The 26,303-nt window shown below is 41.8% G+C and overlaps 1 protein-coding gene across 1 annotated transcript in view; it reads left to right on the top strand.

Moving 5' to 3' along the window:
• The first annotated feature begins 3,394 nt into the window (after positions 1-3,394).
• Positions 3,395-26,303, top strand: part of LOC134501507 (V-type proton ATPase subunit S1-like) — a 56,195-nt gene continuing 33,286 nt past the window's right edge. The window contains exons 1-3 of the mRNA XM_063309348.1: positions 3,395-3,536; positions 23,280-23,409; positions 23,512-23,580. Coding sequence (XP_063165418.1) covers positions 3,406-3,536; positions 23,280-23,409; positions 23,512-23,580 — 330 coding nt within the window. The 5' untranslated portion in view covers positions 3,395-3,405. The remainder of the gene's footprint in view (positions 3,537-23,279; positions 23,410-23,511; positions 23,581-26,303) is intronic.

Raw genomic sequence — 26,303 nt, 5'->3', positions numbered from 1 at the left:
TACACCATACTTTAGACCGCTGACCAACTATTTATTTCCAAAATGATGCGCATGCAGCGACCATCAGGCTATTAAGAAATAAAGCTATAAATAAGTGAAATCAGTCTCTTTGCAAAGGGGAAACCAAGCTATTCATATCTGCATTTCAACTGCCTGCTTCAGATCTGTCAAATAATATTTTTGGATTTGACTAAGCCTATTGCATTTAGAACAATGTGAGAACAATTTAAGGGTTTGTTTGAGCCGTTTTTATTTACAATACCAATATGGATTTCATTCGTCAGCATTGACAGTTTAGGCAGGGATAGGGCATCATTTGGAATGATGAGAGCATGTTAATGGATGCTCTCACAAATGATTCTCCTGAGGGACAGTGTCAACAGTAAAACACCCCATCATCAGAAGGCATTCCTTTCCATCCTTCTCCCTCAAAATGATTTTACCTTCTCCCTTCTCTCTTTTTTTTTTTTCTGCATAGGGAGGTACATTTGCAAACAAAGCATTGGTCTCAAATCATCCAAAGTCTCAGGTCTATGTGAATCCTGAGCCATTCTTGTAAGTCATATTATGCTAGGGAAAATTACTTTGTTTTGCAGTGCGCCAGCTTCTTATTTAATTAAAAGAACCTTTAAACAATTCAAATCAGAGGAGGTAAGCACCCTGGAGGCTGCTAAGTGATGCGTCCAAGCACATTGGTGTCATAAGCATTACATTGCCTGCCTCTCCTTTAGGTTCATTCCGGAAATACATTTGAACAAGTTACAACCTTGTCCAAACATCAGGGCAACTTAATTGTCTTTTACTTTTTCTATGATATCTGCTTAGAATGTATCAAAACTTTCAGTTGTAGAACAAGAACTTTAACAAATGTTGGTTGGCTGCCTTTGCACACTATATTTCACTGTTACTTGGGAACAATTCTTGTCTGATATATTCAGAGGAATGAAATCCCTGGCTTGCAATATACGCAATGAAAGAGTCTTTCTGTGTATATAATTAGTCTTTTGCTGGTGTTCGTGTTACACACAAGAGACAGTATTACTTTAAAATGACATCTTCATCCAATAGACCTAAATGTTTGCCATTATTGTAAAGTAAACTACATTAACCATTTTATAACAGACATTTCTTGTATAAGAAAACAAAACAAAAATTGTTTCCATATAAAACTAATAGAAAAGATACCACAAATTATTCATGACATTTATTGGACCAATTACTTTACTACAGTTGCATGTTGCATTAGAAACCAGCCATTATCTTTTTCTAACAAATCTTGGCTTAACTTTAAAGATTTTCCTAGGAAATGGAGTTACTGTGTTTAGTCTGCAGTATTTAAGTTTTCCTTCCTGTAAGTTAACAGAACGCCACTGTAAAGTGCACTGTAAGTGAAGTATTTGCATGTCAACAATTTAGGTTTTGAAATAACATAAATACGAACCAGAGTGGAGGGGAAAGTATATTTTGGCAATATATTACACATTGCCAAAATATACTTTAGAAGATTTACTGAATTCTGTTGGGGATGTTACCATTTTTGTCTGTCATCACTTTTTTCCTTTCATCTCTTTCAATGTAAGTTCAATGGATTTTATAATCCATTTATAGTTAAATGAACAGTCCCACACAACAGGAACTTCTCACTGCCTCATTCAGAATGAGAAAGGACTTGGAGAAACTGCTGGGTATTTGTGATGTCAAACAAGCAGTGTTTTCAGTAGAAATGTGAATGATAGTTGTTTGCATAATACATACCTTTCTCAAAAGCCAATCACTGCTTTTATAGGACTCCTATTGAGCTTACCAGGTGTACTTCTATATGAATGGAGATCTGCCCCTGTTTATGATATCACTGTTATGCATCATGGATGTGGATGCATCACTTTATCAAATGAACTGGACTCAGCATGGTGTTTCTGACTCCGTGCCTGAAAAATTGCAGTTAGCTGAAGAACATAGTCCAATGTTTGGCAGCATTTTAACTGTTGAATGTTCAGTACAGAACTGGATTCTTAAGCACACAAGCCTCAAAACAAGTGCTATCTCTGTTTTTGCAATCACTTTTTAGCATGAAATACAGTTTAGTGTCTGCTTAATTTGGACTCTCGTTTATCAAATATGCTGTGAAAGAAAATTTGTTAAGTACAAATGTTTTGCCTGATTTAGACTTTTATTTTAGAAACATGAAAGTTGAAATCTAAAAGCACATTTAATAACTTAAAAGTGTATTTCAAAATCTGTTTACTGTTGCCATAAAAGCTGTTTTTCTTAACATGCCAGCTATATTTTATATTACACATCTTCTTTAAAAAAAAAGAAAAATCCATAAATCATCCATTTTTCAGCAACACCTCTGTTACCCAAATTTAGATCAGTTTTGTCATTGTATCACATGAATATGGTGTCAACAAGCTTTTGCAGACAAAATAATTTACATTAGGAATGTAAACACAGCTGGAGGATATATTTCAGTACCCAAAAAGAGTATCTGCAAAAGAACTTCATCTACTGCACTTCAACTTTGAAAGTTGTGATTAAGGTTGCAAACTCTGGAAAGACAAAATTCCAGCGACTAATTCTGGGACTCCACCACAGCAGGCTGTCCCACCTAACCAACACCTCAAAAAGCTAAACAGGGTCAGATCTCATTAATACTTGCCTAGGAGAATATCAGTAAGTTGCAGATTGAGGAGCTGGGGTAGGGGAAAGTGTGAAAAGAATGACAAACCAATCCTGCATTGCTGGCAAGAAAACACTATGAACGTATTCATGTCGACACCAGGAGCTGAGCTGAGCTGAACTCGAAAGAGTCTTTACCTTTTACTGTCGTTCCCAAGTGAAAGCCCAGGTGAAAGTGGGCTTCTTCCTCATTTGTGGCACTGTGGATGCAGTTATCAGATTTTTTAAGGAGTAGCCTAATCTGGCAGCATGACCTGATGCTACCACCACCATCTTGCTTCTCTAACAATAACATACCTAACACTCTGCCTCTTCTGTTGTTATGACATGGTGTAATGATGTGCAAATTGGATTGCATATAAACACGGTAGATACCAGGCTCGGTTTCTCCAAGAACAGCAATTGCACTGGAATACATACTGATATAGCTGCGCCAGGAACAAAAACAAGGACATCTTGTGGCTAATGGGGTCAGATAATTCTCCTGCTAGGTTAAATCCATTTTTCTGGACCAAAACTAGAACTGCTAATAGAGAGCATTATCTTCAAAGTTATGCCAAAAGTTCACACACTGTTTGGATATGAATTCTTTTTCTTGTTGTCATAAAACACTGCCCAGCTGTCATAAATAAAATCTGGCCAAAGCTGGAAGCTTCAAAACAGAGACCAGATAAGCAGCCCCTATCATTTCTTTTCCTTCTGGATTAATTTTGGTTTCCTTTCTGCATGAACACTGAAGAGATCATGGCAAGATGCAGTGCTGTTTCATGGGGACAGCTATTCTATGTATTTGTTGTCCTGTGCAAAGAGACCCTATCCTTGGATCATGTTCCTATGCTGCTCTGGTCAACACGTAGGTAAGAAATTCTCCACTTTCATAAGATACATATTTCCAGGGATATGTTTTGTGCAGTACTAAACCAGTCAGCATTCCAAGTTCATTTCTAGTTCTTATCTGTTATCTGGAAGACAAACCTAGGCAGTTTAGAGCTGGTATACCTGCAAGACTATCTTTGGTATGTCCACCTGCAGACAGCCTCTGATGAGTTTCTGCTTTATAGCCCACTAGTTCCAGAAGTCTGAGTGATGAGTATGCATCTCAAGTCTCAACAGATTCAAATTTCTTGGTCTAAGGGATCCATTTGTTCTCATTTAGCATCCAGCTGAGACAATTTTATTTTGGTAGCTTCTGCAGGATTTCATTCCGAATATCCTTGTTCACTGTTTTACCTACTGGCAGCAGTGGTGGTGGTGGGGAGGGATGTCATCTGGGACTGGGAGACATAGAAATTAAGTATTCTCTTAAATTTGTTGTTCTTGATGCTCAGAACATAATGGAAATCATAGCACTCTTAGGATAGTGGACCTTCTATTGAACTAGACCTCCCAGCAAATGCCTAGATCTGCTGTTCTATAGACTCTATCCTGAAATTATTTTTTATTGCAAAGTAAGAGTTGGAAATAAATATATGTTTCATTTATAATGCTTTCCCCCCATTATAAATAAAAATTCCAATCATTAATAAATATTTTAAAGTGAGAGCTATTTCAAGTCTCTTCTGTCCTCTGTTCTTATCTGACAACTGCTAACATAAACAGATGGAACAATACCTGTGTTGTTTGGCCATACAAGGTGACCTTGAGTAGAAAATACAAATTGTATAGTTCATTTAAGTTCTAAAGCAGAACTCTTCACCAAAGAGCAGCCAGAAATTTGCTCTGTGCCGTTTTCCCTCAACTAATCAGGTACTTTCCATCTTCAAACCAGTTTATGTTTAGAATATCAGATATTTGTCCATAACCTATGAGTTTGAATTTTGAAAACCCAACAGCTGGCACTAATAGGCTTTTGAAAACAAATGAAATGGAGAGATAGAACAGAAGGAAGGAAATAGGTACCCATAAAGTATCTTCTGCATCAAAGATGACAGGCCAAAAAGCTTTGCTGAGAATAAGACTACTGAATGAAATATGACAGGATTCATGCTATTTTCTTCCCCAATGCAGTTGTGTCATGCAAGATTACCAGCTGCCCATAACACAAGTTTCATATAGCAGATGATCTTTAAAGCCAAATGAAACTCATCAACTGTTGGGCCCAACAAACCAGAGAATGGCTTCCACTTGGGACTACTGGGCCATCAAGTGCTAGGCAGATTTAATGGGATGGAAGCCATTTCTTTAAAAAAATCTTTTACCTTATATAAAGCTGCTTGAGGATTTTATTCAATCCAAACTTTGTGGTGAGTTAACTGTATCTGCTTCTGTCTATTGAAAACTCATAAAAGCAATTAAAGGCATGTTGATCTATCAATTCTCTTCAGGGTTTCAGACTTCACATTTTACAATGCAGTTTTCAGCTGGAAAAAAAAATCTACCAAAATATGTTGTGATGTATATTTTAGGATAGAATGGTAGATAGCTAGAAGCATGTAGCATGATCATAAAGAATATTGAGGAATGCATGTTGTGAGAAATTCCATTCAAACATATATGTCTAAACTAAGTATTTAAACTGTTGTATGAATTTGTAAAATTATTGCAAATCAGGACTTAGAAACAAACCCAGGGAAAATGAGATGAGCCAAGAAGTTAAGTTTTAAGTTAAGTTAATGTATTAGATTTGTTACAGCTTTGAGTGGCTTTAAAAAACAGTAAAAAGAATTAAAATAGTGAAAACTACTTTTAGCCTGGACTAAAACAACTAGAACAACAACTAGAAATACAAAAATAGAAAAAGGGCTCCACCAATAGATCACACCCACATTAACTGCAGGCCTGGAACCAGATTCAGGTCTTAGCAGCTTTCTTGAACTCAAGGACATTCATATCTCTGGGGTAATGTTGACCCAGAGGGTGGGGACCACAGAGAAGGCACACTTCCTCGGTCCCACAAGATGGCAGCATTTAATTGAAGGGATCTGAAGTGCACCCACTTTGCCTGAATGTACCAAGTAAGCAGAAACAATTGGAGATGGGTGGTCCCTCAGATAACCAGGCCCTATGCCATGAAGGGCTATATAGGTGGCAACCAGCATCTTGAAAAGGATCAAGCTTCCCACCATACCCTGAATCAACTGCTTGCTTAATGTAGGCTTTTTACATGTCCACCACATGTGATAGAATGTTCCTTCTGTTTCATGGTATCTCCAACATTTATTATGTATGATTTGTCTATCTTAGATATTATTGATGGAGTTGTATACCATCTGTTGTGAATATTGTTTTTTAACCATTCTGTAGCTTTAGACTAATACAGGGGTAGCTGTAAACAAGCTGCTAGCAACTGGTATCCTAGGTGAACCATACAATTGGTACCACCAACCCCATTAACAAAAAATTGGCATTCCAATAGAAAAATTGTCTACAACAGGCAAGAAGCCAAAGAAAAGTACTAAATGTTTTATGAGGGGTACAGCAAGGGGTCAAAGTGCTGATCACAAACCGGGAGAAAACAGGATGAAGAGCTTCAGCCATTCCTTCTGCCTGTTATAAAATGCGGCTAGTATTTACAGTGTAAAGACTGGAGGGGCATTGTTTAGTCAGCTGACCAGTTAATCATTGCAGAATGTTCTGCTCAATTAAAAGTGGAGCAGGAAACGAGTTGTTCTCTAGCACTGTCTATTTTGAAGGTCAATTTCTCCCCCAGGCCTGTTAAGCATAATGGATGATCAAAGGTGATGGGAGGTCACAGATTCATTTCTGGTTGGTACAAACACAAGCAGGAAAGAAAGCATGATTGGGTTTTACCCACACTTTTATTGCGGAACAACTATTATTTATCAAATGTATATGACTGCCCATCTCATGTGAAAGTGATTCTGAGTGGCATATAACAAGACTGTAAAAACAGTTAATATATAAAGAACAACTGCTATTAAAATTTTAAAAAAATAACTTAAAAATTACAGAGGCTGAGAGAGAACAGCAGATGTTAATAATCATGAACCACTTCAGTACCTCACCTGTCCCCAGGGGCCCCCAGGTCTGATGGCACAACCAAGTTTTGAGGGGCTTCTGGAAAAGCAGCAGGGATGGAGCCAGACTCACTTCAGGGAGGAGGATGTTCCATAAAGCAGGCACCATGGCAGAGAAGGCCTGCCTCCCGGGAGCTGCCAAGTGTAGCTCTCTAGCAGATGGGACCCGCAGCCTGCCTCTTCTGCCAGATCTGATGGGACAGACAGATGTAATCAGGGAGAGGCAGTCCCTCAAATAACCTGGACCCATGCCATGTAGGGCTTTAAAGGTCAAAGCCAGCCCCTTGAATTGGAAGGTGGTAGCAGACTGGTAACCAGTGCAGCTCACAGAACAGAGGTATGACATGCACTGTTCTAGGAATGCACATAACTGCCTGCACCGCTGCATTTTGCACCAGCTGAAGCTTCCGGATACTTTTCAAGGCAGCCCCATGTAGAGTGCATTACAGTAGTCCAACTGGGAGGTGACTAGGGCATGAGTGACCATGAGCAGAGACCCCCGATCTAGGAATGGGTGCAACCAGCATACTATACGAAGCTGTACAAATGCCCTCCTAGCCATGACTGCCACCTGCTCTTTGAGTCCAGGAGGACCCCCAGATTGTGCCCCTGGTCTGTTTAGGATGGTGCAACCTCATCCCGCACCAAAGATGGCATAGTCCTGGAACCAGCAGGCCCCAAAACCCAAAGCCACTCTGTCTTGGCAGGGTTCAGCTGAAGCCTGTTCTTCCCCATCCAGACCCTCACAGCCTGCAGGCATCTGGTTATTATTACAATATTACTATTATTGTAAATAATAGTAATAATAATAATAATAATAATAATAATAATAATAATAATAATAATGTACTATTATTACAATAGTAAAGTTTTGGTCTTAGGAAAATAAGTCTTTCTCTTAACTCTATCCTACAGGTACCTCTACTTCCTAATCCCCTGGTTATTTCTAATATCCTATTCACATTTGCAGTGTGCTGCTTAATTACATTTGTTTCAGGTTTGCACAATGTCTCTTACTTCCCTTTCACCCAGCTTTCAGACTGAGAACACAAAAAAAGGCCTATTGAGGAGGCAATTTAAAGCAAAATTGATGATGGACTGTTTAAATGCTGCTGGATCCACAGCAGCTACTCTTACAGTCAGACTCCTCTTTCCTCCAACAGCCTCTTTTCCTATCAGGGTGTGCAATCTATCCATTTCCATCCTATAGATTTCTTTTGTGGCTGTGGCTGTGGCTGTTGAATGACTTACCTGGTGACAAACGTCAGCTCTGTCAAGAAACTGCTCATTTGTTCTTTACTCCTGCATTTTCTCTTAACCATGCTGCGCAAAGCCACATCTTTCTTCCTTCTTGATCTCATGATGACCCAACTGCTCCTTGCTTTTAAAAATCTTCCTTCTTCATTCCTTCTGATGACAATCCAAGTCTCAGCACCTGTCCACACGTGCCACACACCTCTCTTGCTATCATATAGTATCACTTAGCTGTCCGTCTGGGAAGCACAGAAAGAACAGGGATTTGTGATGCTTCCAGAAAGTTTGTGTAGCTTACTGAGAAGGGAGAAAGGAGAAGGGTTGCTCTTTCACTTACAATCCTACAAAAATAAATAAGAAGGAACAATTTGCTTCTTCCAGAACTTTCCATGAGGAAGTTCATGGGGAATTATAGTCCAATAATATTTGGAGTACCACATGCTATGCAACTCTGCACTAAGAAATCTTCATCTCAGGTAACAATTCAGCAGATCTAACATTCTCTCTCTCTCTGTGTATGTGTAATAAGAAATTATAATGCATGCTATGACATACAATGTAAGGCTGCCACTGTTGATGCAGAACCAGCAGTTCCCAGACTAGAAAGAACATATTTAGTTGCCTCCCAAGACTATTAAGAGAACAATTAACTGAAAGGATAGGATGCAAAAACTTAAAATCTGGAGCATAGTCACAGTACATATAGAGATTCTGACTCCTTTGCACTGCAGTAGGCAATCAACAGTCATATTTAAGGCTTCATTCCTGTTTGCGGTAAAAACTAACTAGGTAAGCTCTGCCTGGGAGACTTCCACCTAGTCCAGCCAAGAGCAGAATTAAGGAGACCTGTGATTTACTGCCAGGTCCACATCTGATGTCTAACACATGGATATGCCCTCTAAAAATAGATATGTCACACTTTTCATATACAAATGGATACAAATTTAATCCATTAATCATCTGTTCAACTGAGAATCACTTGATTAAGATTTGTAAGATTAAGTGATTAAGATTTTACTAACTGAAAAACTGTTTAAGCAAGTATCCAATGAGGCCCCTACCTACGCCTACAGTTCAGACTGTTAATAAAAAACTGCTGACACCAAAAAAGAGCCAGTTTGGTGTAGTGTTCAAGGCCCTGGGCTAGAAATCGGGAGACCGTGAGTTCTGGTCCTGCCTGAGGCACAAAGTCAGCTGGGTGACCTTGGGCCAGTCACTCTCTCTCAGCCCTAGGATGGAGGCAATGGCAAACCACTTCCAGAAAACCTTGCCAAGAAAACTGCAGGGACTTGTTGAGGCAATCACCAGGGGTCAACACTGACTCAATGGCAAATAACAACAACAACAATAACAATAATAACAATAACAACAACAACAACAACAACAATAATAATTATAATAATAATAAGCCTCCGCATGATATGGGAACAATTTTAAGAAAAAAAAGCATGGTTAGAAATATCCAGTGCTGCCCATCTGTCAGTTTATAGTGTCAAATACTTTTGGGTCAAGACTGGAAGTGAAAGAACAAATTATTTTTCAGAAATGATTATTCTCCAATTTGACAATGTTCTTCTATCCAGTATGTACCTATTGCTTATGAGATATTTAAGGAGAAAGCTAGGTTGTTTTATTTGGTGTATTGAAGCAATCCAATGAATACAAACTAGGTGAGCAATTGCTTCATTTGTAGAATTGGTTTTTCTTTGAGGAATCAAAAGAGTGAAATCATAAGATGACATTTCAGATCAGGCTTGGCTTGCCATTCCCACAAAAATGCCATCAGCTAGTGGTAAATTGGGCTGTCACACTGAACAAGGTGCTTCAGCATCCTCTTGAGATTTTATCAAGGCAGTCATTGATTTTAATTATGTAGCTCTGTTGCTGCCATTGGTAACAGGAACATGGGATTTCCAAATTAGGCAATTGCATATATCTCTGAGATTGATTTTAATGGGGAAGTTTATTTAAATGGTTTTCTTGTCAATCATCCACCTCCTGGTTATTCAACTACTAAATATTTACTAAATTATATCCCAATTCCCAACTTCATTTGTTATTTTTGCCACTGTTTGGGCTTACTCATACAATCAGCTACAACCTTCTAACTGTGTCCTTGTAAATTATTGCTGATGTTGAAGTACATGTTCCATAGTTTGTTGGGTTCCTTGTTTACTGGATTTCATGTATTTGAGGGCTGATCTCCAAATTTGGTAGCAGAAATACAAACAACAAAGTGGGGATCTGCCCAATCTTTAGACTTAGGGAAAATACACAACTGAGGTAAGAGGAGGCAAAACAAAATCTAATTTCTGAGAATCCCGATGGAACATTTGAAATTTTCATTGTGTTATAATTCATCTGTAGCTGGGGTTGCTCAGTTGACAATAGAGTGTCAAATTGCAGAGGGCAATTTCTATTGGCTCTGGTAGCCCCCAAGGCTATTGCAAGATCTGGGATAATTAATATCAGGAAATAAGACTCCTCTCATTTTCTGTTTCCATTTCCTTGTCTTTCAAATGGCTGTCTAGATCAGGGGTCCCCCAAATCTTCAGCTCATTGACCCCTTCATGAAGTTGCAGATTGTTCATTGACTCCCAAACATTTCTTATATGAAAATAATTTAATAAATACTTCTTTAACTAATAGCGCTATGAATAACAACAACAACAACAACAACAATGGGTAGTCCCATAGACCCTTGGGGGTTGATATTGACCACTTTGGGGAACCCTGGTCTAGATAATAGGATGGAATGCCATCTCTCAATTCACTGAAAGCAAACTTAGATTTTGCAAATGGCAACGCTAAAAAGAGAAAAGGCAAAGCAGGAAGTGATAGTGAATGCTTGTACCAGTTGCTCTTGGAAACAAGTTTTAAATCAAGTTCTGAACCTATCAAAAGTGTGGTACATAAAAAAATAAAAAGGGATATATTTTCAAATATTATCTCCCCAGCTTCCCAAACGTTTGGTATCATTGAAACCTTTAAGTATAGTGTTGTATTTTCTTTTCCGTGTGCCTAATTAATTCTGATTCGTGTTTCACATACAGTATTATTTTAAATTAATAGCAGAATATTTTAAAAATTCTTAAGGATGCATCTGGAAGTGTTTATTTCACAAAAACATCTGCTATTTTCACACAACATTTTTTAGAGTTATTTTAGATGGATATTTATTTTGCTGCAGAGCCATTTTAGACTATTATGCATTTATTTATTACCCTGTTCTGTTATATACCATTTATTTCTTTAAACGAAGCCAAAAGAAGTCAATATAAACTCTTCCTCTTTTTAATAATCTAATCCTGCCAATTACATGCATATTGAAATACAATAATTACATGTAGCACAATTAAAGTGCAATCTTCAACTTAATTACTCCAAAGTAAGTTGTCATGGAAGGACTGGACAACCATGGGCCACACAAGACTTTTCAGTGGGGCTTATCCCAGGTAACAAAGGAGCCCCATTTCATTTATTACCATTTAAACAGAAATGATTTCTCTGCATATGTCTTACACCTCATCCTTACATCCCTTTTTATTCCACAGTATATTTGTCTGTGGGAGTTTCAGAAAAATATCTATTTCTGTTTTATTGACTATTCTAAAGCCTTTGACTGCGTGGACCATAACAAATTGTGGCAAGTTCTTAGCGGTATGGGGATACCAAGTCATCTTGTCCGCCTCCTGAGGAATCTGTATAATGACCAAGTAGCAACAGTAAGAACAGACCATGGAACAACGGACTGGTTTAAGATTGGGAAACGAGTATGGCAGGGCTGTATACTCTCACCCTACCTATTCAACTTGTACACAGAACACATCATGCAACGTGCTGGGCTTGAGGAATCCAAGGCTGGAGTTTAATTGGCTGGAAGAAACATTAACAATCTCAGATATGCAGATGATACCACTTTGATGGCTGAAAGCGAAGAGGAGCTGAGGAGCCTTATGATGAAGGTGAAAGAAGAAAGTGCAAAAGCTGGCTTGCAGCTAAACCTCAAAAAAACCAAGATTATGGCAACCAGCTTGATTGATAACTGGCAAATAGAGGGAGAAAACATAGAAGCAGTGAACGACTTTGTATTTCTAAGTGCAAAGATTACTGGTGCAAAGTCAGCAGATGCTGACTGCAGCCAGGAAATCAGAAGATGCTTAATCCTTGGGAGTGTAATGATTGCCCTAGCCCAAATACTCAGGCTCACAAGAGGCTGCTATATGAAATCTGATTTATTAAGGAACTAAAGGCAAATACAGAGAAAGCTGAGAATGAGCAAAAGCGCGCCAAATACAAACTTAAACCCTTGGTGCAAACGTATCCTGCCTCCCTCGTAACAGCCCCGCCCGGCACAGGTGCTAGCAATCGTCAGAGTTGCTAGCCTGGGAAAGTAACCTTGAGCGCAGTAGATAATGCGAATACATTCCAAAGCAAAGCCAAAAGATAACTACTCCCATCCTCCCGAGAAAGATGAAACACGCAACCAGTTAATGACATGCGAAACGTTACGATGTATCAAAGACATTGAAACGGCGAACATGACATACCGCCCCCCTAAAAATACTCCTAGGGACCGGCTTAGTGGGATAAGCAGAGTGGAAACGGGCAACTAGGACAGGGGAAGCCACATCTGGTGCAGCGACCCACTCCGGATGAGGGAAATGTTTCCAACGAACTAAATATTGCAAAGTATTGCGAAGGCGTCTAGAGTCCAAAATTTCTTTAACTTCAAAGTGTTGCTGACCGTCAATCATGATGGGGGTTGGAGGTGGAGGTTGGCGATGCCAGCGGTCAGAAGGAATAGTCGGTTTGAGCAAACTGCAATGAAAAACAGGGTGTAAGCGTTTGAGGTTATGAGGCAAGTCAAGTTTAAAAGTCACAGGGTTAATTTGAGCGGTAATTGGGAAAGGACCCACAAATTTAGGAGCCAATTTCTTGGAAGGTTGTGAGGACTTGATGAACTTGGTGGAAAGGTAAACCGAGTCCCCTACTTGAAATGCCGGCTGAGGGGCCCGCCTCCGATCAGCGTACTGTTTATAATCCAATTGTGCATCAGCTAGTGCCTTTTGAATCATTGGCCAGGAGTCTGCCAGTTGCATTGCCCAATCATCCGGAGTGGCCGATCCGCCCGTAGGTTGTCCCTATCAGGGATAGGGACAAAGTCTTTGCCTTGGGCCACACGAAATGGGGTTTGGCCAGTGCTTTGATGCACTGCATTGTTGTAAGCTACTTCAGCAAAAGGGAGGAGGTCTACCCAGTTGTCTTGCTGGTAATTCACAAAAGCTCGAAGGTACTGCTCCAGAGTAGAATTTAAAGCCTCTGTGGCCCCGTCCGTCTGGGGATGCCAAGCCGTGGACAGGGCTTGCTTTGTTCCCAACAATTTAAGGAACGCCCGCCAAAATTGTGAGGTAAATTGTGTGCCCCTGTCCGAAATCAAGCGTGAGGGACATCCGTGTAGCCTGTACACGTGTACGAGAAATAGGCGGGCCAACTGACGTGCCGACGGAATGGACACGCAAGGGATGAAGTGAGCTTGCTTTGAGAAATAGTCTTTGACCACCCAAATGACCGTTTTGCGTTGACTGGGTGGTAGCTCAACAATAAAGTCCATGGAGATTTCATCCCAGGGGCAAGAAGGGGCCGCCACCGGCTGCAGCAGTCCCTGGGGCTTGCCCATCTTGGGTTTAGACATGGCACAAACAGTGCAGGAGGCAATGTAGTCTTTGACATCTTTACGTAATGTGGGCCACCAAAACTGTCTCTGAACCAGGTGCAAGGTTTTTACAAACCCGAAGTGACCTGCCAGTTTGTCATCGTGTGAACGTAGTAACACGTCTTTTCTGAGGCTTTCAGGGACATAGAGGCGGTTGGATTTCCAAGCGAAGCCTCGGTCAAAAGTAACATTGTTTTTATTCGCAAGCAACCAAGTATCCGTTTTCAGTTCTTTTAGAAACTTTTGTTGCAACTGGGAGGGAATTGACAAAGCGCTCGGCTGGGCGGCGTCCGCAGTGGGTGGCTGCTGCGCGCGTGTTTGGCTACGCGTCACAGCCTGCATACCCAATTGGGGCGCTGTCCACAAGGTGCTGACCACTTCTGGCGCTGCCCCGGAGTCCTGAGGTTGCCTGGACAACGCATCAGCCAAGAAATTCTTTTTCCCCGGAATAAATTTCAATTGAAAATTGAATCGATTGAAAAATTGAGCCCACCGGACCTGTTTGGGGCTCAGTTTTCGAGGGGTACTAAGAGCCTCCAAGTTTTTATGATCAGTCCATACTTCAAAGGGATGATTCGCCCCCTCTAACAGATGCCGCCAGGCTTCTAATGCGGCTTTTACTGCAAATGCCTCCTTTTCCCATACATGCCAACGTCTCTCAGTCTCGGAGAACTTGCGGGACAAGTAGGCACATGGCTTGAGGCACCCTGTCCCGTCTTGTTGCATCAACAATGCCCCAATGGAATAATCGGAGGCATCCGCCTGCACCACAAAAGGTTTTGAGGGATCAGGATGTTGTAAAATGGGCTCTTTCACAAAAGCTGCTTTTAGCCGCTCAAACGCCGTTTGACAAGCAGGCGTCCAGCGCAACAGCACCCCTGGATTCTTTACTCTCCGAGTATCTCCCACACCCTTGGTTCGAAGCAGTTCGGTTAGTGGCAAGGCAATTTCAGCGAACCCCCTTATGAATAATCTGTAGTAGTTGCTGAACCCCAGGAAACTTTGAAGTTGTCTGCGGGTGCGGGGACTTTCCCAGTCCATGATAGCCTGCACCTTGGCAGGGTCCATTTCTATGCCTTTATCTGAAATTCTATACCCCAAGTAGTCAATTTGGGTCTGGTGAAATGCACATTTAGACAGTTTGGCATACAATTCTGCTGATCTGAGTTTACTCAGTACTCTTTTTACCAGAGCCACATGCTCTTCCATGGTTTCAGTATAAATCAATACATCATCCAAATACACCAATACCCCTTTAAACAGATGTTCATGCAGTACTTCATTGATCAATTGCATAAATACCCCAGGGGCCCCAGCCAAACCAAAAGGTAACACCTTATACTGGAAGGCTCCCAACGGGCAATTGAATGCAGTTTTCCACTCATCTCCCTCCTTGATTCGTACACGATAGTATGCTTCTCTTAAATCAAGTTTAGAGAAGATCTTTCCCTTAGCCAGATGTGACAACATGTCCTTGATCAATGGCAAGGGATATTTGTTGGAAATTGAGACGGCATTTAATCCGCGGAAATCGGTACAAAGTCTCAATGTCCCATCCTTTTTTGGGCGAAAGAGAACCGGCGCCCCCACCGGTGAATTTGCCGGCTCGATGAATCCGCGCGCCAAATTTTTGTCCACAAAGTCTCTCAACAGAGTCAACTCCTTTTGTGTCATGGAATAAATCTTTGGCTTGGGCAATTGGGTGTTGGGAAGCAGTTCGATGGCACAGTCCGTCTTTCTATGGGGGGGCAACTGGTCGGCTTCCTTTTCGCCGAACACATCAGCAAACATCCTGTAATCTGCCGGCAAGCCTTCCAGAGGAGGGGCCGGGCAATGCGGAGTCGCAGCTGCCGCAACCCCCACCATCTCCTCTGGGGCACCCTTCCCCTCAGTCGCGTGGTAGAACCCATCCCTAAACGTGATAGTCCGGTAAACCCAGTTTATTTGGGGGTTTTGCTGCACCAACCAGGGCACCCCCAACACCACCAAGGGACCCCCTACTGGAGCCACGACAAAAGACAAACCTTCCCGATGGCTGCCCAGCTGCAAGGCTACCCGCCCTGTGAAATGGGTGACCGGTTTGCCCCCTGCCATGGACCCATCCAGCTGTGTAAAGGCGATGGGTCGCTGTAAAGGGAAAGTAGGTAGCTCCAAAGCCGTTACCACGTCGGGGTGCATTAGACACCAGGAACACCCCGAATCAATCATGGCCCATACTTCTACAGTCTTGGATTGGGAGCCCAACTTCAATTTCACCGTGAGAATGCGGTAACTACCACTCACCGATGAAGGCTCGCACCCTTCTTCCACCACCTGCCCTGCGGCGCCCTTTAAAGCAGGTGGCTGGCGTTTCCCACCGGCTGCAGGATTTCGGGCTCACCCTCCTCCTCGTAGAACATCACATCGTCTCCCACGGTTTCAGCCACCGCAGCTTTCTGCTTCCTCGGCAGGGCAGGGGACTTCGCCGGCGGTTTTCCGAGCCGTTCCTCTCCCTTTGCCTTCGGGCACGCCACCACTCGATGCCTCTCTTTACCACATCTTAGGCACAGGCCTTTTGCATACCGCGTCTCTCGCTCCTCGTCCCAGGGTCGTTGTCCTGGTTTCCCCCCGGTGCTCGATGGGCGGCTGGGCTTCACCTCCCGCCCCGATTTGGCGGTCTTTCGATGGGCGAAGATCTCATGGGCATGTTCAGCCCTCCCCGCCAGCAGGATCCATTCGTACAGCGTATATGGGTCGTCCCTCCCCAAGGACCAGCGCAGCACCTCTGTATTCAGGCCATCCTTGAATAGCTCAATAATGGTGGCTTGGGACCAGTCATCCACCTTCCCAGCCAGCGCTTTAAACTCCAAAGCATAATCCGCCACGGATCTGAACCCCTGCTTAAGTTCCTTCAGGGCTCGCTTTGCCCTCTCTTTCGCCAAAGGATCCTCGAAGTGTTGTTTCAATGCCCAGAGGAACTCATCGAATTTTTCCAGTTCAGGCGCTTCCGACTGGCACATCTGGACATACCAGTCTGCCGCCTTCCCCTTCAGTTTGGTGGCAATGGTGATGATCTTTGCCTTTTCCGACTGGAAAAGCGACCCCCATTCCTCCATGTAGGCTTTAGCATTCGTCAGGAAAAATGAGAGTTTGGTCGGGTCCCCATCAAACTTGACCGGGAAGTCTCTCATCCCGCCTCCCGCCGGGCTGCGCCCCGCCACCGGTGCTGCAGGGGTTTGTGCTTCCCTGGCTCGCGGCGGTGCGGGGCCCCGGGGCGGTCGCCCTGGCGATGCCGCGATTTCCATCTGGACCAACTGGTCCCCTTCGCGCCTCTGCACCGGCCGTCGCTGCTCCAGGGACTGCCCATGGGACGAAGGGGTTGAATGCCGCTGGCTTGATTCTTCCCGGACTTCCCGCAACGAGGTCACATCTAAGCTCAGCTGTTTCAGTATAGCTTCTAACGAGTCCATTTTTGACTCCAGCACTCGGATCCGATCCGGGGTGGGGGAGCCCTCCGTTGGCTGCACCTGCACCACGTTGGGGGATAATGGGTATCTCTGCCTCCAGGATGGGCCCCCCGCCACCGTGGCATCCCCTTGGGTCTCATCCCAGGTGACCAGCTTGCCCGGAGAATTTACGGTAGTCTCCGGGGCAGTTTTCAGACCCTCGGCTTCACCCTCCGACTCGGAGCTCGCCTCTTCTAGGATGGCTGACAGCTCCCCCCCCTGGGACGGTCGGTCGGGCCACCTCACGGTCGAGTCCGGTTCCCCTTCTTCCATCATCACGATGTCGGGTTCGGTCATCGCTGGCGCTCTCCCTCACAGGGTTAGACAACTTGTCTTTTCCTGGACAGGGGCCAGCGGAGTTAGGATCTTAGATTCTCAGCTTTATGTAATGATTGCCCTAGCCCAAATACTCAGGCTCACAAGAGGCTGCTATATGAAATCTGATTTATTAAGGAACTAAAGGCAAATACAGAGAAAGCTGAGAATGAGCAAAAGTGCGCCAAATACAAACTTAAACCCTTGGTGCAAACGTATCCCGCCTCCGTCGTAACAGCCCCGCCCGGCACAGGTGCTAGCAATCGTCAGAGTTGCTAGCCTGGGAAAGTAACCTTGAGCGCAGTAGATAATGCGAATACATTCCAAAGCAAAGCCAAAAGATAACTACTCCCATCCTCCCGAGAAAGATGAAACACGCAACCAGTTAATGACATGCGAAACGTTACGATGTATCAAAGACATTGAAACGGCGAACATGACAGGGAGGAGAGCAATGACAAATCTCAATAAAATAGTTAAGAGCAGAGACATCACACTGACAACAAAGGTCCGCATAGTTAAAGCAATGGTATTCCCCGTAGTAACGTATGGCTGTGAGAGCTGGACCATAAGGAAGGCTGAGAGAAGGAAGATCGATGCTTTTGAACTGTGGTGTTGGAGGAAAATTCTGAGAGTGCCTTGGACTGCAAGAAGATCAAACCAGTCCATCCTCCAGGAAATAAAGCCAGACTGCTCACTTGAGGGAATGATATTAAAGGCAAAACTGACATGCTCTGGCCACATAATGAGAAGACAGGACATCCTGGAGATGATGATGATGCTAGGGAGAGTGGAGGGCAAAAGGAAGAGGGGTCGACCAAGGGCAAGATGGATAAATGATATTCTAGAGGTGACAGACTCATTAGGGGAGCTGGGGGTGTTGATGACCAACAGGAAGCTCTGGCATGGGCTGATCTGTGAAGTCATGAAGAGTCGGAAGTGACTGAATGAATAAACAACAACAATATTTGTCTGTGCAGCTGTGTCATGTTAAAATCATGGGCTAACAAAGAATCATAGATATCTTAACTCTCCTGGAGACAATGAATGGATTAATTCCAGAAGAGAGTTGGAGATTGAGGGATACTTCAAGTCATTACCCGCTCCATTTCTTAAGTACATCTGACAGCTTAAACCAGCATTTCTCAACCATGGCAACTTGAAGAGGTGTGGACTCCAACTCCCAGAATTCCCCAGCCAGCTTTTGCTGGGAGAATTCTGGGAGTTGGAGTCCACACCTCTTCAAGTTGCCATGGTTGAGAAACACTAGCTTCAACACTCAAAGGGCAACCTACAATATAACTAAGGGTGAGTATCATATTTCTGGTTCTGAGTGAAGTACTGGACTCATTCCTCCTGCTGTTGCTCAATTAGTGCTGGATACTCATTTTAGCTCTATATTGTATCCTGACAGTTTTTGTAACCTATTAAAACACAAATGTAGTATATTAGTAAGCACAGCTGTAAAAGCTGAATGAGTGAGGAGTCCAAGGGTTCTTTAGAACTAACATGTTAATAATTACTCTAGAAAGGCATTTGGGATTCCACTAGCTTGGCACACAGAAGGGACAGGACCAAATTAGACATGATGTTAACTGGATGGATGCAATCAATATTTGTTTTTTTATATATATAAAATAGGAGATCTGGATGTCCCTGGGACAACAGCATTTGGAGAGGGAGAGATGAGTCCTTCCCCATCTGCCAAATAGTCCAACAAAAATTTAAGCCCATTCCCAAACTGCTGTCTTCATTGGTAGTAATGCCTCCATTGAAACTAAGTTGAAATTTAGCCTCTATTATATAACTAAATGTTTCCTCATCTATACTGTAAATCCATCAGCTTGTTTCAGTCTCAGATTTCTTGAAGAGTTTGTGAGAATCACTTGAACTTTGAATGAAGCAAGGAATAATATCTTTCAAGGGAGACTGGAAGCCAGGAGCACATTTCACAGATGGACATCTTCCTGGAGTATAAGTTGTCTCGCCTTGAACCACATGAGCAAAGGGTACTGTTGAAGACAAGCCCCACAACAAAATCTTCCCCTTCTGCCAACCTGCCGCTGAGGCAAGCTAAAGCTAGATCAAAATGATCTGGCTGGAAAGTGGTATTTTTTTCAATCAGAAAACACAACACAATCTCCCATGCAAACATTCTGATATGCATAGAAGTGGCAGAAGGAAGTCAACCACCTGCATGGTTCCAGTTGAGTCAGTGCAGGACTGTCCCCTCCCATTCAGCCATGGGGTTTTGTATCTCTGTGACCATTTCTGCTTTGGCTGCCAGAGAGATCAGAAGCTCCTTGGCAACCAAAGTTTGCTTTGTTACCTTGAGGTTTAGGTAGGAATCACAATCTTCAGGAAAATATTCCAAAAGTTTGCTGTTCCTACAGTAACCTCCTCTTAGGGTTAGAGTCCTCTCTTTTTAGTGTCCAGAAAACTAGGAAGGGTCCCTTCTGAAATGTTTCCCATGTTTTTCCCCCACCCGCAGACTGAGCTGCCTCTTATCAGATTGTTGCCTAGGCTGTGGGTCTTCCTCCTGTCCTTAATGGCATGTGGGAGACTGGGCAAAGAGATGCTGCCAAGGGAATGATTGGATAAGAGACAGCATGGGCCTCAGCTGGATAGTGGGCTGGGTAAGAAGCTCAGAAGACACTCTCCCTAGTTTCTCGGGCTGTAAAGGAGATGGGGGGAGAATTGTACTTCCAGACTGTCTCTTATCTGATTGTTCCCTTGGAAGTGCCTCTTCACCCTTTCTCCCAAGGACTTTCCCACATGCCATTACATATCTTCCAAGGTCATTCCCACCTTCATGCCTGGATTTTCTCTATTCCAGCAGATGCTGAGCCTTCCTGAAGAGAAGAAACACTTGGGAGACAGGGATCCTTCACCCTCTCTGTTCCTCTCTGCATCTGTCCTTACCTCCATGCTTTTCCCCATAGTAGCCTCCAACAGCTGCAGCCCCACCCTCATCTGAGGGCAGCAACTTTGTTGGATCTTGTTTTGGAGGCAGCAAAAAGAATGCTGTGGGAGACCAGCTTTTCAAAACAGTGTGATTTCCTTAAGCCTTCAGGACAGGAGGAAACACATTCCTGGGGATGCAGAGAAAAGCCAAGGAAGTGATGGCATCCATGGAAGTTCAAACTGGCAGGGACAATAAGCATATGTGGTGTAGAACTGATTGTCTAGCAAACAGGTCATTTTATACTTCCATTCTTGCTGTTTCCTCAGCTATCTGAAGTTCTTAATCATGTTTCCTTCATTCTGGAAGGGTAAAATGGCAACATTCTAGATCATGGGGACATATCAAGATAAGGCACTAAATCCAATATATTGGCATGAATTTCTTTTCTTATTTTTGTGAGTGGGATTGTCTAGTTGCTGGATGGCAGTATACAGCCAATATCTCACACATGATCGTCTCTAAAGATCAGGCAATGTGTCTCTCTTCTGGAAGTTGTTAGGACAACAATAGGTGCTGAAGCGTGCATTAAGCTGAGGGAGGCAGGAAAGTATTAAGTGAGACTCATACTGGTTCCCCTCCAACTCCCTGGAGTATAAGAGGGAGAGAAGGAGAAAAACATAGGCAGACCTGTAAGATTCTGTTACTGTAGCCTATCTCAATGAAGGATAGTTCTGATCCTCCTGTGGAGTCTCTTTCCCGATCTAGTGTGCCACATAGGGCTGACACCCTTGGAGTTGAGGTGGTCCTGAAGACTAAGAGATCCATAGAGGAAATTACTCATTGTTATGCTCCTCTCCTCTTATAGCAGCAAAAGTGGACAAACTAGGTTTATGTATGAAAGCCAACCATGGAACAAAACTGCACTTTGATTTCCAACAAGGGATCCTTCCAAGTCAGGTTTTAACTGTATATCTTATATACAGTTTTAGTGTCTTATTTATTAATTTTAATTTTATAGAGTCACTTTGTGTGAGATGGGCAGTGACAACATTTGAAATATAAATTAAATAAATAAAAATACAAATAGCGATCATTCGCCAATCTTCTCCCAGTTTTCCTGGGGGAAAAATGGCTAAAAAAGAAAAATTAGACATGTTGCACATGTTTTTATGTTGGTTGTGCTAAGAGTCTCCCACCTGAAGCATACAGAGAAACCACTTTTAAAATTAAGAACAGGTAGCAGGCCATTCTGAATTGTTACGGTTCTCCATGGTGAGTTTGTATCGATATCTTGATTATTCAAATCTATTGAAGCCACCCAAAACTATATCAGAGTAGAAGTTTCCTTTTTTCATCCTCAAACTAAATAACAGCTACACTCTGGGCTTTGTGTGTGCCTTCTAAGGTAGCAGGCAAAACGCCTGTGAATTTGCTACCAATAAATGAAGACATTGGAAATACTTCTGAAAGTGATGAGTGCAAAAATAACTTCAGCATGCATTAGAAAACTATGTGCAGCCTAATGGAAAAGCTTGGATGCTGCTTCAGCAATGGAAAAAGAGATTATGCATTAAACCCTGTATGTTCTACTTCACTTCTCTTCTCGTTAAAAGTGGCTTAAACCCTGCATCAGAATCATAGAACTTTAGAATTGGAAATTACTGGAAACTGGAAAAGAGAGCTAGTTTGGTGTAGCGGTTAAAGCATCAGGCTAGAAATGGAGACATCATGAGTTCTAGTCCCACCTTAGGCACAAAGCCAGCTGGGTGACCTTGGGCCAGTCACTCTCTCTCAGCTCTAGGAAGGAGGCAATGGCAAACCACTTCTGAAACCTTGCCAAGAAAGCTGCAGGGACTTGTTCAAGCAGTCACCAGGAGTCAAAAACAGAATCAGAATCACAGAATTTTAGAAATGGAAATGATCTTAGAAAATTGTATCTGTCCCTGCTCAATACATGTTTCTGTTTTTAATGGCTTTTTAATAGAGATATGCCAAAATTTTCATCATGGACAATTCCAATCTTATCATGACTTGTTCTAAGTGTTCTGAAAGTGGTCTAACTTAAGAATAGCTCATACTGAGGTAGGAGCATTTCTGGATCCCTTAGGCCAGAATGCCCCATAATCCTTTTAAGTCCTAAGGGGCAGAGATCCACACGCTTAATTAGGAACCAAACTAATAAGGTAACCATGATGTGGCTTGCAAAAGTGAACCTATCCAAGGTAGAATTTAGTATCATGACTACAAGAATTGTTCCCAAACTTTTGCATTTGTTATTCATTCTCTGTGTATATTGTAGTTGCTCTAATTTGCTTGAGTGCCATACTACTTTTTAAAAACAAAATTAAAATTAACATGCCAATCACTCAATTATATTGCAATCAACAATCAGCAAATTACATACAAATACAGTTAAAGAGGAAAAAGAACAGTATTCAGACATAGCCATCCATGGTGGGGGTTGGGGTGGGCAAGAGGCCAAATGTTGACATGGATGTTTCAACATCTTCCTGCTAATGACACAAATTGGGTATACCTATTCTGACATCATGATGTCACTGAAGCAAACTGACTACTGTATTATTTGCAGGAATGGCATCATGATTCCTAGGTTGTCGTTTTGAATTCATCACAGTTTGTAGCAGATTCCTGTGGAAGCAACTTATTCAGCCCAGCTTATTTCACGGTGACATTGCTGTGAGGATAAAAATGAATGGGGACTTCATATATGCCACTTTGCAATAAAGGCAGGATAATATAAGAATTAGCTAATTAACTAATTACTAGCTCAGCCCTAAAATAGGAAAGGCAAAAATTGAGATGGATTTCAAAATAACATCTCAAGGTGGCTTAAACTGTAGATGGCTTCCTTTTCCCGAGAAACTACTGCCATGCAAACATTTTGATCCTGTCATTTTTTTTTTCATAACTTAATTTCTTTTTTTCAGCTCTCTCCAAGGCTTGGCAGTGACTTTACATGAAGGACATACTATTTCGAGAGATGAGTTACATGTGTTGCTGAATCATACAGTTCTGTGTCCACAGTCCAGAAACATTGTCTTGTTTCTTCAAGATGCAGTAAGTATCAATGGCTCCCCTTATGCATATTAGATGACCTTATATGGAATACGTCAACATGGGCCTCCCTCTAACAATCCCTACTACCTCTCTATTTTTCAGCTTAGTATGGAAGACTTCACACGATACACCGACTTCTCTGGGAATGACTCACTACTTCACAATGTTCAGGCAAGCATAACTATTCCATCTGGCATCTCTCAACAGTTTTAAGAAATAAAACCAAAAAGATATGCTTAAAAGAAATAGTAGAAGGATATTATAATTCCAGAAACAGTTTGAAGGCTCTTTCAAACTTGATAAGGATAAATTTCTGCAATTTTCCTTGTAGTATATGGAAGAACATTTGAAGTTATTCACAATTTACAATTCATTCTGTCTGTCAGTCCCAGGAATGGAAATTAGGGGTCAACCAATTCTCAGTTTTCTAGCTGTTTTCTCAAAGTCTACTTATGAATACAACTCAAAATGTACACTCTACAATGCTCTCAGAAGCTGTTTTCCAAAGATGATTTGTTCAAATGCAAGAATTTATTTTCCTGGTAAATTTATTCCTCCAAGTTCTTCTCATATGTATATATTAAAACCTCAGAAAACATTTTGCATTTTGATTTTTTAAAAAGGAAGTCTACATTTGTGTACTTTTTATCAATATGAATTACTGATGAATCTTAATCTTTCCTATTAAAATACTGAGGTTCAGATGAAGCTCTTAAGAATTCATAATTTTGAATTTATCTTTTAAAAATCCTTGTTTTATTTGCTGTTCCTGCAAAATGTGTGAGTGCAGTCTCAAGCTGATACTGGTACCGCAAGCATGTAGTTACATGTGATATGGATACTCATGGTAGTTAGGAATGCCTTGTCTGATTAAGTTAGTGTGTATTAAGCCCTCTGATACACAATTTCCACCCTATTAATTTACTCACCAACATTAGATGTATTTAGTGATATCTCATTTTAATGGACTGATTGGGGGAAGAAGGTATGCATTATTTATTAACATCCATTGAGTTGGAGAGTACCCGCCCAGAATGATATGTGTTGCTTACATAGTTACATTCTTATGCCAATGAGGTAAACAGAATGATTCACATAATGACACCATTGTGCAAATGAAGTTAATCAAAACAGAAAATTGATCCATTCTATGCTAATTTCATTGCATTGAAATCCTGTAAATCTCTTTATGCTTAAACCAGGAAACAATAATGTTTATAAGGAGTCAATTTTGCTAGTTGTTCTCTTGCCCATGTCCAGTTGCATGGTGACTACTGCTCACGACTACTCACCCACTTGGTGGGTTATAGATGGCCAATTAATGGATGAAATAACTCATTAAAAAATAAGTAACAAGAGGTAAGCCACTGAGGCATGTATCTGTCTGTAGAGACCAGTCCTTGCATTTTGTTAATGGAAAAGATTTAATGTCCTGTCTCTGCGCCTTATAATTGATTCTATTAAGAAGAAAATATTACATTTGGGTAACATTTTTTTAATCCACTCAGTTATATAGTTTTCCCTGAAGTTGAATAAAGGGATTTACATAAAAATATGTTACAATTTAAGAATCAGGTAGTAAATAAATGAGATTAAAAAAACATAAACCAAATATTTGAGAACAGTAGCAATGCTAATTATCAACTGGTTTATCATGAGGATGCTCCAACAGCTATTACCTAAGTGGGAACAGATGGTTTTTGATTTACTTTTAACAAATGATGCTAATGACTCTGTGATCTAGAAAATGTAGCTCAAATGCTTTATTTCGCTTCCCTTTGGGTAAATGCGAGAGTCACTAATGTGGCACTGGTTGTATATGTTGGCCCAAGAATGGATAAATGTTCTTATTAGCATCAAAACATTTGTTTGCTAAATTTGACGAAACCCGTATGATCATTATGATGTAGATATGCATTCCAATCACCATCTGGCAAGTTGATTCATATTTTCTTTGTTGAATTTCAACAAGAGATATAACACACACATTGTCTTCCAAATGATGGGGGGGGGGGGGAACTGGAGTGGCTTGTCATCAAAGAGTATCAAATTCCTCCATCCCTCTTTAACTCAGAGGTGCCCAATCCCTATTTGCCACCAAATTATAATTTTTCATGTAACAGAAGGGGGACATCGTTTAAAAACTGAGAGTAATCTTACTAATTGCTTTAATTATCAAATTAAAGCTTATTAAACTTACATTTCAATGAGATTAAATCAAATCTTGTTTCTAGGCTGGTTTCATCTATTACTTTTTCTTGGATCTATCACTTTAAAGTGCAAATATGACCTTTGATCTCTGCAAAGTTATATGTCCTTGCTGTAAACTAACATTGTGTATACTTGTGACACCTTATTTCAAGTAGAGACTTTCCTGCTTGCGGTAGGATGTTCATCATCTCACTCCTTTTCCCCACTTCTGTGCTGGAGATCACATGTGGAGTACCTGAAAATGGCTTTCAGTGACTTTGGACACGCCTTGGTTTTCCGAAAGATGGGATATCCACAGTAGAGTCATACTTGTGGCTACTTCTAGCTGAACCATCTGCAGACATAGCTTTTGTTCCTGGTGGCAGAAGGAAGGGCCTTTCAGGAAGAGGAAAGGCCTCACCCAAGGCTGCATGGATGGTTCTTCTTTGATAGAAGAGTGTATGTGATAAAGAAAGGAACATATATCGGACATCTGCCCAGCTTAGCACAGGGAGATGATAGCCAAAGCATTAGGGAGTGGTTGGTTGGGAACAAAGCTATGAGTTGGAACTGTTCTGAGCCAAGAATATGGACAGGATGTTTGGCAGCAGTAAACTGTTGCTTTAGAATAGCAACTAACAACCATACATCAGAAAAAAATAAATAGTTTCAGCACTGGACTAATGCAAGTGAGAAGGTTTTAT

Source organism: Candoia aspera, chromosome 7 (genome assembly GCF_035149785.1).
Source record: "Candoia aspera isolate rCanAsp1 chromosome 7, rCanAsp1.hap2, whole genome shotgun sequence".
In the NCBI taxonomy this organism is placed as follows: domain Eukaryota; kingdom Metazoa; phylum Chordata; class Lepidosauria; order Squamata; family Boidae; genus Candoia; species Candoia aspera.
The sequence above is the reverse complement of the archived record's forward strand: the minus strand, read 5'-3'. Positions and strand labels throughout refer to the sequence as shown.